Here is a 15,523-nt window from a genome sequence, read left to right on the forward strand (position 1 = left end):
CCCTGGTTAAGAGAAAAAAGGAAATGCATAGCTGGTATAGGGGAGGTGGGTACAAGTGAGATGCTTATGGAGAATAAGAAATGCAAGAGAACACTTACCTGGGGGAAGCAACAGCGGCCATGCCTCTGGCACTTGAGTCTGGTCCTGTGGCTCAGAAGGGTAAGGAAATGAAGAGGATGGCAGCAATGATAGGGGACTCGATTGCCATCAGGTTTGGTTACGGCCCAAGTGCAGAGCGAGAGGCACTGAAGCAGGTCGCTATTTCACAGACTTTAATGTCAGCAGAGTTAGAGGGAAAAGAAAACAACAAATGCTAGGCCAAACAGGGCCATTAATCAAAATTCTCAAATGGAAAAATGAAGCCTACACTGCGGCTGAAAGGAATAATTAAATATAAAACAAATACCGCTAGTTGAATGGACAGTCCAATTTCTCAGGCAAGGCCGAATGCATGCAGGCAGTAAAACATTGCTGTGCTAGGTTCAAGTCTCGACAAGCACTATGACGGAAAGAATGGAGTAAAATACTATCACAATGAAATAATAATTATGAGCGCAGTTACCGTTTTTGCTGCCGAATCTGTGGTTGCGACATTTATAGTCAGGGGGACAGATAAGAGATTCTATGGATGCGAAAAGGAAACTCAGCTGGTAGTTTGCCTCCTAGTGTCAAGGTCCAAAACGTTTCTGGATGCATACACAATATTCTGAGGGGGGGAGGGGTGGAGTAGCCAGAAGTCGTAGTACATATTAATACCAATGGCATGGGAAGAAAAAGGAAGGAGGTCCTGAAAAAGAGTACAAAGAGTTAGAAAGGAAGCTGAGAAACAGAGTGTAATCTCAGGGATTGCTGCCTGTGCCACATGACCATGAGGACAGAAATAGAAATGAGGTAGCAGACAAAGGCATGGCTGAAGAATCGGGTGGGGGGGGGAGGCAGGGATTCAGATTTCTGGATAATTGGGACGTCTTCTGGGGCAGGCGGGACCTGTACGAGAGGGATGGGCCGCTTTGAGTTCAAGGAGGACCAATATTCTTGCGGGCAGATCTGCTGGAGCTGTCAGGAATGGTTTAAGCTGATGTGGCAACAGGATGGGAACCAGTATCATAGAGCTGAGGATGAGCCAGCAGATTTACAAGTAGATGATGTGTGTAACATGAATGTATGTAAGAACAAGCCAATGATTGGGTACAAATGTAGACAGAGCAAAGAGTTAAATTTACTATTACTATTGCAGTTACTATTACAAAGGAGAAAGTGCTCAAAGCTGAAAGACCCAAGGGTACAAGAGTCACCTAGACCCTAGGGTTCTGAAAGAGGTAGTGTTAGAGATTGTGGAAGCATTAGCAATGATCTTTCAAAAATCATTAGACTCTGGCATGGTGCCAGAGGACTGGAAAATTGCAAATGTTACTCCAGTCTTTAAGAAAAGAGGAAGGCAGAAGAAAGGAAATTATAAACCAGTTAGCCTGACCTCAGTGGTTGGGAAGATGACAGAGTCAATTGTTAAGGATAAGGTTTTTTGATTCTCTTGACTCTATTATATCCTCATATATGGAAGAATAAGTGTTCTAGATTAAATAAAATTCATCTTTGGAAAGAATGGAGAATTAGCCTTACCAAACTTTAGATTTTATTATTGGGCAGTTAATATAAGAAATCTTACATTTTGGTTAATAGTGAGGATTGCCCGATGTGGGTTTTTTTAGAAGCTAATTCTGTTAATAAATTCTCTATTATTTCTCTTCTTGGATCCTCACTTCCTTTGTCTTTGAGTAAGTTAACTGATAATCTGGTAGTTAAACATACTATGAGGATTTGGATACAATTCCGAAAATATTTTGGCTTATTGAGATTTTCTCTTTTGAGTCCCATTTTTTCTAATTTTTTAAAACCCTCTATAATTGATGTGGCTTTTAAATAATGGGATAGATTAGGTATTAAATGCTTTCAGGACTTGTTTGTAGAGGGAAGTCTTTTTTCATTTGAACAATTGTCAACTAAATATAGTTTACCCAAAATGCCTACCGTCTCAAATAAGTACATCTCCTAAAAGTCCTGATAAGAATCTACTATATGTAATCTTTAATCTGAAACCTTATTATATCTAATATTTAAAATATGCTGTTGGGAATGAGAAGTGTTCCTTTAGATAAAATTAAAAATCTTTGGGAACAAGATTTACAGACTTCAATTTCTGAGGAAACTTGGAATCAAATTTTTAAATTGGTCAACACTTCATTGTTATGTGCCCGCCACTCTCTCCTTCAATTTAAAGTGGTCCATAAGGCCCATATGACTAAGGATAAGTTGTCTCGTTTTTATTTAGATATATCTCCTTATTGTGATAAATGTAATAATGGAGAAGCTTCACTCATTCATATGTTTTGGACATATCTGAGTCTTGGAAAATATTGGGAAGAATTATTTCAAACCTTTTCGATACTTTTTAAAGTAAATTTCAAGCCTAATCCTTTGACTGCTTTATTTGGTATTGTTGGAGGAAAGGATATTATTTTGGAGCCATCTGATTTGCACATTTTGGCTTTTATGTCTCTTATGGCCAGAAAAACGCTTCTGTTTAAATGGAAAGATGTGGCCCCTCCCATTCACGCCCAATGGTTACGTGATGTGATGTCATGTTTAAATTTAGAGAAGATTCGATGTTCAATCTTTGAATCTAATCAAGACTTTCAAACATGGTGAGGACCTTTTCTGAATTATTTTCAAACCTTTGATTTGTTGTTAAAGCACAGATGATGACTAACAATCTTTTTCTTTTTGTTCTACTAATCAGCTTTGGTCTTGGTAGTGGGTTAGGTTTTTTTATATAATAAAATTATTATTTTTCAATGTTACGAACTAATTGATTTGTACAAATATAGGGTAAGGAGTCTTTATATGTGATTTAGGTTAATGTATTGACATATATATTTTTTTCCTGTACTCTGTATTCTTATATATATAAATTAATAAAAATATTGGAAAGAGAATATGTTGTATTATATGATAAGGAACTTTTCCTTTTCTTTTTTTTAAGCCAAACAGCTGTTTTTTTTTCTGGTGATGGGATTAGATTTTTTTTGTATAACAAAAATATATCTTTTCAATGTTTAAATTCATTGTATACAGATATGGGGATATGAGACTATATTTGTGATTCCAATATATTGTAATCAATATATATTGTACTGTACTCTATTCTTTTATGTAAGAAATCAATAAAAATATTGAAAGAGAAAAAAAGGATAAGGTGATGCCAGTTAGTTTAACATCTGTAGTTGGGAAAATCCCTGAAGCCATCATTAAAGAAGAAATAGCGAGGCATCTGGAAAGAAATTGATCCATCAGGCAGATGCAGCGTGGATTCAGCAAAGGCAGGTCCTGTTTGATAAACTTACTGGAGTTGTTTGAGGATATAATGAGCGCAGTAAATAGAGGGGAACAGATGGACGTTATTTACTTGGATTTCTAGAAGGTGTTTAATAAGGTGCAGCATAAAAGACTTGTCCATAACATAAGGATGCATAGAGTTGGAGGTGATGTATTAGCATGGATGGAGGATTGGTTAACTAATAGAAAGCAGAGAGGTGGGATACATGGGTGTTACTCTGGTTGTCAATCGGTGGTGAGCAGTGTGCCGCAAGGGTTGGTGCTGGGCCTGTAACTGTTCATGATACTCGTTAATGATCTGGAAGAGGGGTCCGAGTGTAGTGTATCGAAGTTTGCCGATGATACTAAATTGAGTGGAAAAGCAAACTGTGCAGAAGATACAGAGAATCTGCAGAGAGATATAGATAGGTTAAGTGAGAGGGCAAGGGACTGGCAGATGGAACTATGATCTATTGGTAGAATTCAATTGGATGAGTAGTACTTGAGAGGAAAGGAAATGTTGACATTTTGGGTGGAAGCCCTGCATCAGAACCTATGAAAGGACTACAAAGGACGAACAAGAAGAAACTACTTTCAAATGTTTATTTATTATCAAATAATATATCCATATACAACTCTGAAATTCATCTTCTCCAGATAGCCACTAAACAAAGAAAGAACATGAGAATTGTTCAGAGAGAAACATCAAACCCACATGAGAAAGAATGGCATACTGATCATCAACCCCAAAAACCCCCTCCCCACACAAAACTAAACAGTAACATTGACAACCTCCCAAAAAACAAAAACAACCCCTCCCCACACAAAAAACCTAACAGAACACTCGAGAAAATCAACCCCTGAACACCCTCCCCTCCTACAACAAAATGGAAAAGGAACATGTGATTTAAAAAAATATATAAAAAAATTTCACAGTCCATAAACGTACGATCCAATCCATTAATGCAGAACCACGATGCCATCCTCCGATATCACTGACATTCACAAAAGTGAGAGACACCACTCGAGGCAGAGAGGCCTACCTGCCTGCCACAGCAAGCCACACAGTGATAGGCTGCTCACAGATTCCTTTCCAGCAGCAATCAAAAGGAAGGCAGTTGGTGCTGAACTTTCATTTGCCTTCTGCTTTAGCCTCGATATCTCAATCTTCCTCGATGCTTGCAATTAATGTATGCTTTAACCAGTGAAATGGAGTCAAATACCGCTTGCGTCTATTCTCAAAGTTTCTTTGCACTGAGGCTGTCCGAGTATGTACTCACTTCCTGGAATCTTCTCAGTTAGCAAAGCGCTGGATCACTCAATCGATCTCCAAATTGTAAATCCCAGAAACATATATATGGTGAGAAAGACATTTTTGTGAGCTATCTGGAAGATGCTGTCTGAGGGAGTGTTGCATGCTGGCACCATCTTGACCAGAATATTTAGTAGAGAGGTCAATAGCTATAGAATGGGTCCTGATGAAGAGTCTTGTCCCAAATCGTCGGCTGTTTACTCTGTTCCTTAGATGCTGCCTGGCCTGCTGAGTTCCTCCAGTATTTTTTGTGTGCTGTAGAGCGTGGATTGAATGTGTTTGGTGGAAGGGTTAGAAGGAAGATGTAGGGAGATTATTTTTCTCTCAAAGAATTATGGGGATCTGGACCTCCTCACCTGAAGGGGTGGGAGGCAGAAACAGTCACCACGTTGGAAAAAAAATACCTGGCGAAGCCCTTGATGTGTCACTATCTGCAGGGTTAAGGAGTGAGAGTTGAGTAGATTTGTTCGGCCGTATTTTTTAAGCTAACTTGGACAAGATGGGCTGAGTCTCTGGTTCCATCCTCTTTTCCCTGTGACGGGATCCTGAACTACCCCTATGAACTGTGCTTTTGAAGAGAGAGAGAGAGAGAGAGAGAGAGAGAGTTATTTAACACCGGCATGTTGTTTTGGAAAGAGACAGAGGGAGAGAGAGAGACGAAGACTAACGGTTGGACGGTCAATTTAAGGCACTGGAAGTAACTTTGGATTTCTACTGAGTTGGAAGTGGAGATAGCACTGAGCAGCTTGTAAATTGCTATGGTGACCGAGGGCATTATTAAATGGACAATTGATGTTATGATTTTCAGCAGGTTGTTGATACTTCAAGGACTTTTGCCTGCTTGCATTTCTTCACACAAAGGAAAGAGGAGTTATTTGAATGACAATTGATGCTCAGCATGAGAAGATAAAATAACAGATGATAGACCTCGGACACATGTTGTGGACACTGAATGAGCATTGTTGTGCCCGCAGGAAGAGTGGGTTTTGGAGGATCGATCAGTGGAAAGAGGAAAAGGGTTGACTGGTGGGGAGTTGTCCATGTGTCTACCCTCGCCTGGGGGATAGCTCCACCACAGAAAACCGGTCCCCTTTGTTAAAGTCACAGTCGGTGACTTTTAAAGGATTTCGAAGGACAACGAGAAGATCGACGGCATCAGCTCACCTGAAGACTCAAATCTCTCCCTCTCTCTCTCTCCATCACTACTCAGCTCAATACCACAAACTGAACTGAACCTTACTCATCATCGTAAGTCTGTATCTTTTTACTCCTAGACTTAAAGAAGCTTGGTTTTTCATACATATATTTCCACACTTACTGATATACTTACTTATAGATATACAATCATTGATAACCTATTTGATTTATCTACATTTATATTACTGTATTGCGTAGTTACTAACAAATATAATTAGTTAATAGCAATACTGGGCTCCAAAGTGTTTTCCATCTCTGCTGGTTCTTTACTCCCGTCACGGGGTTCGTGACATCCCTAACAATTTGTATAATGTACTGAAACCCAAAGAAGTGAAACAAAACCTGAACATTGGCTTGCTGAAATAAACACAAGAGATTCTGTAGATGCTGGAAATCCAGAGCAACACACACAAAATGCTGGAGGAACTCAGCAGATCAGGCAGCTTCTATGGAAATGAATAAACAATCGATGTTTCAGGCCAAGACTCTTCATCAGGACTGTTGATATGGTTGAGCTCTGTTTTGGGTAGAAATTTACTGAGGCAGAGGAATGAGGATGGTAAAGATTTTAAGGTGATTCCAGGATTAGAAATTTCACTTTCTGAGCTGCAGAGAAATGGGGCCAGTTTCATTTGATAAACCCAGTAACTCTGATGGAGGGCCACAAAATTCTATGCAGCACAGTGATACTAGAGAGCGTCATTTCCTATTTATTCAGTATTTTGTAATTCAAAAGCTAAACCATCTGTGCTAATACAGAACTGTGCAAAAGACTTTTGCACAGTACTGTGGTAATTTTATGTATTGCTCTGTCCTGCTGCTGCAAAAAAACAAGTTTCATGATGTATGCGAGTCATAAGGAACATGATTCTGATATGAACTGTGAACTGTGAGTGGAAAGGGGAACCTTGGTTGGGAAAAGGGAACAGGAACAGGAAAGGAGTGAGAAGCACCAAAGAGACATTCTGTATGATCAATGAGCCAATTGTTTGGAATCAAATGACCTTGCCTAGTGTCTCAGGGCTGGGTGTGTCTGCAAACATGACCCCATCCCCCCATCCCAGCACTCCTTCTGTGCCTCCTGTCCCACACCCTTCCCATGGCGCTCCACCCTTGCCATTCCGAACATCCTTTGGTCCTGCCAGATTTACAAACTTGCTCTCCACTCCATGTTAACAAATAGAATACTGTGCAAGCACTACATACTGTATAATGTGTGTGAATTAATCAAACTATTAGTTTATATAATTAACAGAAACAGGATATTTATGTAGTAATAATCTGTTCTACTCCAGTTTATTCCTTCAAGCAACCAGCAATTCCATATCTTTAAAAGGTAAAATGTTAAAAAATTGTGGGATAGAGATTAAAGATCTCATGGTGATTGTACACAAATCATTGAAGGTAAGGAGACTAGTTTAAGAAGGCATCCTTTGTAAATAAAGACACTGATGTGAAACCAGCTTTACGAAGAAACTGAAAAGGCTGGGGTTGTTGTTTTCAGAGGTGTTCATAATCACCAGGGTCCTAATAGGGATAAATGATACAAAACAGTTTTCACTGGCCGAAGTCCTGATTTAGGATAATCATTAAAAATGGAATTCCTTTCTTTATCTGACAGTGTGGTGATCTGGGAGTGCAGAAAGATTAGTGGAAGACAGTTCAATAGGAACCAACAGGGCACTGGATCAATATTTGAAATACAGATATTTGCAATACAATGGGGGGAGAAAGTAGAGAGCTCAATTTGTCAGATGCAGTGAACCGGCTGAGACACTAACAGATGATTGGCCCCTTTCAGTACTGGAAGTTTCTATGTCGATCTGGCTTATGGAAGATTCTGGCTCCATCAGGAGAACTTTAGAGGCATGACAGGCTGCTTCATCCCATTCCCCATACTGAGGTACCCAGTAATAGAACATCTGGAGTCCATGAGACACCTCTGCCAGGTAGACCTGCCCATCAACCCAATATGGACTAACATCTGTCTGCCTTGGCTTCAGACGTCCAACTTTTAAAAGATTTGCAAACTCCTGAAATAAAAAATGAGAAGCGTTAGAGGACAGAGACTGTGAAATCCATTCAGCTTCGGAAATATCTTTTTCTCAGAATTTTTTGCCCATTTCCCCTCGATTTGTGAAAATTCATTGTTTACTCCCTGCTCCCCTGACAAGCCAATGATTGAGTACAAATGCAGACAGAGCAAAGAGTTAAATTGTACCACAGAGGCAAAATTCAAAGGGGTGAAGAATGCAGGACCAAAGGTGCTGTACTTAACCTATAACATAAAATGGTACAGCACAGTACAGGCCCTTCAGCCCACAATGTTGTGCCGACCCTCAAAACCTGCCTCCCATATAACCCCCCACCTTAAATTCCTCCATATGCCTGTCTAGTAGTCTCTTAAACTTCACTAGTGTATCTGCCTCCACCACTGACTCAGGCAGTGCATTCCAGGTGCCAACCACTCTCTGAGTAAAAAACCTTCCTCTAATATCCCCCTTGAACTTCCCACCCCTTACCTTAAAGCCATGTCCTTTTGTATTGAGCAGTGGTGCCCTGGGGAAGAGGCGCTGGCTGTCCACTCTATCTATACCTCTTAATATATTGAATTGCGTGTAACATTTGGAATAAGGTGGACGAACTCGTGGTGCAATTAGATATTGTGGGCTGAAAGAAGGCCATATATCAGAGCTTAATATCAAAGAATATATTTTGTATCGAAAGGACAGGCAGGAAGGTATAGTTGGTGGGGTGCCTCTGTTGGTAAAAAGTGGAATTATATCTTTAAAAATAGGTTGCATAGGATCAGAGAATGTTGTATCTTTGTGGGTGGAGTTAAGAAACTGCAAGGATGAAAACACTATTATGGGAATCATATATAAGCCTCCAAATAGTAGCCAAGATGTGGGGTTGAGATTGCAAAGGGAGCCGGAAAAAGGGTAATGTCACATTTGTAATGGGGGATTTCATTATGCAAGGGGATTGGGAAAATCAGGTTGGTGTCGAATCGCAAGAGTGGAAAATTGTTGAATGCCCACAAGACGGCTTTTTAGAGCTGCTTGTGCTTGAGCCTACTAGGGGAAAGGCTATCTTAGATTGGGTGTTGTGTAATATCCCAGATCTTATTAGGAAGTTTATCGCAAAAGGATCCTTAGAAGGCAGTGATCATAATATGATTGAATTCATACTGCAATTTGAGAGGGTGAAGCATAAGTCACATGCATCAGTATCGTAATGGAATAAAGGGAATTACAGAGGCATGAGAGAGAAGAGTTTGCCCAGGTGGATTGGAGGAGGATGACGGCAGAACAGAGATGGCTGAGGTTTCTGGGAATAGTTCACAAGACGCAGGATAGGTATGACCCACAGAAGAAGTTGTTCTCAAATGGCAGGGCTAGGCAACTGTGGTTGACAAGGGAAATTAAGGATTGCATAAAAGCCAAGAAAAGGGCATATTGGTTAGCAAAAGTGAGTGGGAGGTTGGATGATTGGGAAGCTTTTAAAATCCTACAAAAGGCAATTAAAAAAGCTATAAGGGAAAAGATGATATACGAGGGAAAACTAGCCAATAATATAAAGCAGGATACCAAAAGTTTTCCAGTTATTTAAAGAGTAAAGGGGACGCGAGGGTTGATACTGGACGACTGGAAAATGATGCTGGTGAGGTAGTAATGGAGGACAAAGAAATGGCAGATGAATCTATCGGGTGCTTTGCAACTGTCTTCACCGTGGAAGACACTAGCACTGTGCCAGAAGTCCATGAGAATCAGGGAGAAGGAGTTATAGAAATATAGAAACATAGAAAATAGGTGCAGGAGTAGGCCATTCGGCCCTTCGAGCCTGCACCGCCATTTATTATGATCATGGCTGATCATCCAACTCAGAACCCTGCCCCAGCCTTCCCTCCATACCCCCTGACCCCCGTAGCCACAAGGGCCATATCTAACTCCCTCTTAAATATAGCTAATGAACTGGCCTCAACTGTTTCCTGTGGCAGAGAATTCCACAGATTCACCACTCTCTGTGTGAAGAAGTTTTTCCTAATCTCGGTCCTAAAAGGCTTCCCCTTTATCCTCAAACTGTGGCCCCTCGTTCTGGACTTCCCCAACATCGGGAACAACCTTCCTGCATCTAGCCTGTCCAATCCCTTTAGGATCTTATACATTTCAATCAGATTCCCCCTCAATCTTCTAAATTCCAACGAGTACAAGCCCAGTTCATCCAGTCTTTCTTCATTTGAAAGTCCTGCCATCCCAGGAATCAATTTGGTGAACCTTCTTTGTACTCCCTCTATTGCAAGGATGTCTTTCCTCAGATTAGGGGACCAAAACTGCACACAATACTCCAGGTGTGGTCTCACCAAGGCCTTGTAGAACTGCAGTAGTACCTCCCTGCTCCTGTACTCGAATCCTCTCGCTATAAATGCCAGCATACCATTCGCCTTTTTCACCGCCTGCTGTACCTGCATGCCCACTTTCAATGACTGGTATATAATGACACCCAGGTCTCGTTGCACCTCCCCTTTTCCTAATCGGCCACCATTCAGATAATAATCTGTTTTCCTATTTTTGCCACCAAAGTGGATAACTTCACATTTATCCACATTAAATTGCATCTGCCATGAATTTGCCCACTCACCCAACCTATCCAAGTCACCCTGCATCCTCTTAGCATCCTCCTCACAGCTAACACTGCCACCCAGCTTCGTGTCATCCGCAAACTTGGAGATGCTGCATTTAATTCCCTCATCCAAGTCATTAATATATATTGTAAACAACTGGGGTCCCAGCACTGAGCCTTGCGGTACCCCACTCGTCACCGCCTGCCATTCTGAAAAGGTCCCGTTTATTCCCACTCTTTGCTTCCTGTCTGCTAACCAATTCTCCACCCACACCAATACCTTACCCCCAATACCGTGTGCCTTAAGTTTGCACACTAATCTCCTGTGTGGGACCTTGTCAAAAGCCTTTTGAAAATCCAAATATACCACATCAACTGGTTCTCCCCTATCCACTCTACTAGTTACATCCTCAAAAAATTCTATGAGATTCTTCAGACATGATTTTCCTTTCACAAATCCATGCTGACTTTGTCCGATCATTTCACCGCTTTCCAAATGTGCTGTTATCACATCCTTGATAACTGACTCCAGCAGTTTCCCCACCACCGACGTTAGGCTAACCGGTCTATAATTCCCCGGTTTCTCTCTCCCTCCTTTTTTAAAAAGTGGAGTTACATTAGCCACCCTCCAATCCTCAGGAACTAGTCCAGAATCTAACGAGTTTTGAAAAATTATCACTAATGCATCCACTATTTCTTGGGCTACTTCCTTAAGCACTCTAGGATGCAGACCATCTGGCCCTGGGGATTTATCTGCCTTCAATCCCTTCAAGTTACCTAACACCACTTCCCTACTAACATGTATTTTGCTCAGTTCCTCCATCTCACTGGACCCTCTGTCCCCTACTATTTCCAGAAGATTATTTATGTCCTCCTTAGTGAAGACAGAACCAAAGTAATTATTCAATTCGTCTGCCATGTCCTTACTCCCCATAATCAATTCACCTGTTTCTGTCTGCAAGGGACCTACATTTGTCTTTACCAGTCTTTTCCTTTTTACATATCTATAAAAGCTTTTACAGTCCGTTTTTATGTTCCCTGCCAGTTTTCTCTCATAATCTTTTTTCCCCTTCCTAATTAAGCCCTTTGTCCTCCTCTGCTGAACTCTGAATTTCTCCCAGTCCTCAGGTGAGCCACTTTCTCTGGCTAATTTGTATGCTTCTTCTTTGGAATTGATACTATCCCTAATTTCTCCTGTCAGCCATGGGTGCACTACCTTCCTTGATTTATTCTTTTGCCAAACTGGGATGAACAATTGTTGTAGTTCATCCATGCAACCTTTAAATGCTTGCCATTGCATATCCACCGTCAATCCTTTAAGTTATTACAAAGGAAAAAGTACTAGGCAAACTCAAAGGTCTTAAGGTGGATAAGTCACCTGGACCAGATGGACTAATGCACTTGCCTGCATGAAAATCAATTTGCTATTTTTCAGCCCATTTTTCCAGCTAATACAGATCCCTCTGCAAACCATGATAGCTTTCCTTGCTGTTTATGACAACCCTAATCATGGTGTCATTCGCAAATTTGCTGACCTAGTTAACCACATTATCATCCTGTTTGTTGATATAGATGATAAACAATAATGGACCCAGCACCGATCCCTGTGGCATTCCACTACTCACAGGCCTCCAGTTAGAGAGGAAACACTCTACTACCACTCTCCGACTAATCCCACAAAACCAATGTCTAATCCAATTTACTACTTCACCTTCATTGCTAAATGACTGAACCTTCTTGACCAACCTCCCATTTGGGACCTTATCAAAAGTCTTGTGGAAGTTTATGTAGACAATCCACTGCCTTGCCTTCAGCCATTTTTCTGGTAATATCCTCAAAAAACTCTATGTGATTGGGTAGACAGAATCTGTCATGCACAAAGCCAAGCTGATTATCTTTAATCAGTCCATGTCTCTCCAAATACTTGTACATCTGGTCCCTTAGAATACCTTTCAACAACTTTTCCACAACTGATGTCAGACTCACTGGCCTATAATTTCCCAGTTTATGTTTAGAACCTTTCTTAAACAGTGGACATCATTGGCTATCCTCCAATCCTCTACTGCCTCTCCTGCCGTTAAGGATGATTTAAATACCTCTGCCTGGGTCCCAACACCCTGATTTGCCTCAGAAGAGTAAACACCTCCTCCTCTATAATCTGTATAGGGTCCATGAAGTTGATGCCTCTTGACCTCACTTCTATGGACTCTGTGTCTGTCACCTGAATAAATACTGTTGCAAAGTACTTAATTAAGATCTCCCCCATTGCTTTTGGCTCCGCACATGGATTACCATTCTGATCTTGCAGAGGAGCAATTTTACCCCTTGCAATCCTTTTGCCCTAAATGGACTCGGTGTCGGCAGTGGTCGGCTGCTTCCAAGGCATTGGCAGTGGTCGGTGTCTTGGAGGTTTATGGCAGGGAGTTTCTCCCTTTTGCTGCCTGCTATCGGGGACTCGGGAGTCAATCGACTTGGGACTTTGAGACTTTTTTTTACCGTGCCCATGGTCTGCTCTTCATCAAATTATGGTATTGTTTTGCACTGCTGTAACTATATGTTATAATTATGTGGTTCTGTCAGTGTTAGTCTTTGGTTTGTCCTGTTTTCTGTGATATCACTCTGGAGGAAGACTGTATCATTTCTTAATGCATGTATGCATTTCTAAATGACAATAAAAGAGGACTGAGTGTTCTCATAATCTAAAAAAAACATACCTGTAGACCTTAGGATTCTCCTTCACCTTGTCTGCGAAGGCAAAATTTTCCCTTCTTTTAGCCCTCCTGATACCTTTCTCTTGCTTTTCTTATACTCCACAAGCACCTTATTTGTTCCTACTTGCCTATACCTGCTATGTACCACCTTTTCTCTCTCCCTCTCTCTCAACCAGGGCTTCAATATCTCTTAAAAACCAATGTTCCCTATACCTGTTATCCTTACCTTTTATTCTGATGGCCACATACCAATTTTGTACTCTCAAAATTTCACTTTTGAAAACCTCCCTCTGACCAAGTACACCCTTGCCTGAAAACAGCTAGTCTCAATCCACACCTGCCAAATCATTTCTGATACCATCAAAATTGACCTCTCTCCAATTTAAAAATTCAATCTGTGGACCAGACCTATCTTTTTGCCTATTAACTTCAAAATAATAGCACTGTGATCATTAGATCCAGTGTTCATCTACACAAACTTCCGTCATCTGCCCTGTCTCATTCTCTAATTGTGCTCTCTCTCGTTGGGACTTCTATGTACTGATTAAGGAATCTTTCCTGACATATTTGACAAACTCAATCCCGTCTCATCCTTTTAGAGTATGGGAGTCCCAGTCAATATGTGGAATGTTAAAATCAGCTACTATAACAACCTTGAGTTTCTTGCAAAAGTCTGCATTCTCTCTACAAATTTGTTCTTCTAAATCCCTCAGGCTGTTGTACAGCCCCATTAACATTGTCATATCTTTCTCATTACTCACTTGCATCCATAATGCCTGACCAGACAAGTTCTCCAGTCTGTCCTGACTGAGCATGCCATGAGATTTCCCCTGACTAGTAACACCAACCCTCCTCCTTTAATCCTTCACACTCTGTCATATCCACAACTGTATTGAGCTGCCAATCCTGCAACACACACAAAATGCTGAAGGAACCAAAAGACCAGAAGACATAGCAGCAAAATTAGGTCACTCAGCCCATTGAGTCTGCTCTGCCATTCCATCATGACTGATCCCAGATCCCACTCAACCCCATACCCTTTGATGCCCAAACCTAACCAAACAGGAAACTATCAAAATCTGCTTTAAATATACCCGCAGTTTTGGCCTCTACCACAGTCTGTGGCAGAGCATTCCACAGATTCACTACTCTCCAGCTAAAAAAATTCATCTCTCCCTCTGTTCTAAAAGGTCAACCCTCAATTCTGAGGTTGTGCCCTCCAGTTCTGGATACCACCAACAGAGGAAACATCCTCACCACATCCACCCTAACTAGTCCTTTCAACATTTGGTAGGTTTCAATGAGATCCCCCCTTATTCTTCTAAATTCCTGTGAGTACAGGCCCATAACTGCCAAACACTCCTCATATGTTAATCCCTTCATTCCTGGAATTATCCACTTGAACCTTCTCTGGACTCTCTCCAATAACATCACATCCTTTCAGAGACATGGAGTCCAAAACTGTTGACAATACTCCAACTGCAGTCTGACTAGTGTCTTATAAAGGCTCAGCATTATTTCTTACTTTTATGTTCTATTCCCCTTGAAATATATGCCAACATTGCATTTGCCTTCTTTACCACAGACTCAACCTGTAAATCCAACATCTGGGAGTCTTGCACGAAGATTCCTATTCTCCCCATTTAGATAATAATCTGCACTGTTGTTCTTTTTACCAAAATGCATTATCATACATTTCCCAACACAGTAAAGTCCTGCTGTAATCGCATTGCTTCCTCAGCACTACCCAGCCCTCCACTTACCTTGTATCATCTATAAACTTTGCCACAATGTCATCAATTCCACTATCCAAATCAATGACAACCAATATGAAAAGTAGCAGTCCCAATACTGACCCTGAAGAACACCATTTGTCACAGGAGCCAACCAGAAAAGACTCTCTTTATTCCCACTCGTTGTCTCCTACCTGGCAGCTATTCCTCTATCCATGTCAGTATCCTTCCTGTAACACCATAGGATTTTAGCTTGTTAAGCAGCTAAGTCATGTGTGGCACCTGATCAAATGCCTTTTGAAAATCCATCCACTGCTTCTCCTTTGCTTGTTACTTCATCGAAGAATTCTAACAGATTTATCAGACAAGATTTCTCATTATGGAAACCAAGCTGACATTGACGTATTTTATCATTAGTCTCCAAGTATCATTAGTCCCCCCCCCCCGATCAATAACATATGACTATGACTAAGTACCCTGAGACCTCCTTAATAATATTATCCTTAAAAATAGACACCAGCACTTTCCCAACTGCTGAGGTTAGGCTAACTGGTCTATAATAGATAGAACATAGA

General features: G+C 41.0%; 1 protein-coding gene across 1 annotated transcript in view; it reads right to left on the bottom strand.

Annotated features, from left to right (window-relative positions):
• Positions 1-7,623: 7,623 nt before the first annotated feature.
• lrrc34 (leucine rich repeat containing 34) overlaps positions 7,624-15,523 on the bottom strand; it is a 116,764-nt gene continuing 108,864 nt past the window's right edge. The window contains exon 11 of the mRNA XM_063044772.1: positions 7,624-7,914. Coding sequence (XP_062900842.1) covers positions 7,624-7,914 — 291 coding nt within the window. The remainder of the gene's footprint in view (positions 7,915-15,523) is intronic.

The sequence above is a fragment of the Mobula hypostoma genome, chromosome 4, assembly GCF_963921235.1.
Source record: "Mobula hypostoma chromosome 4, sMobHyp1.1, whole genome shotgun sequence".
Classification (NCBI taxonomy): Eukaryota; Metazoa; Chordata; class Chondrichthyes; order Myliobatiformes; family Myliobatidae; genus Mobula; species Mobula hypostoma.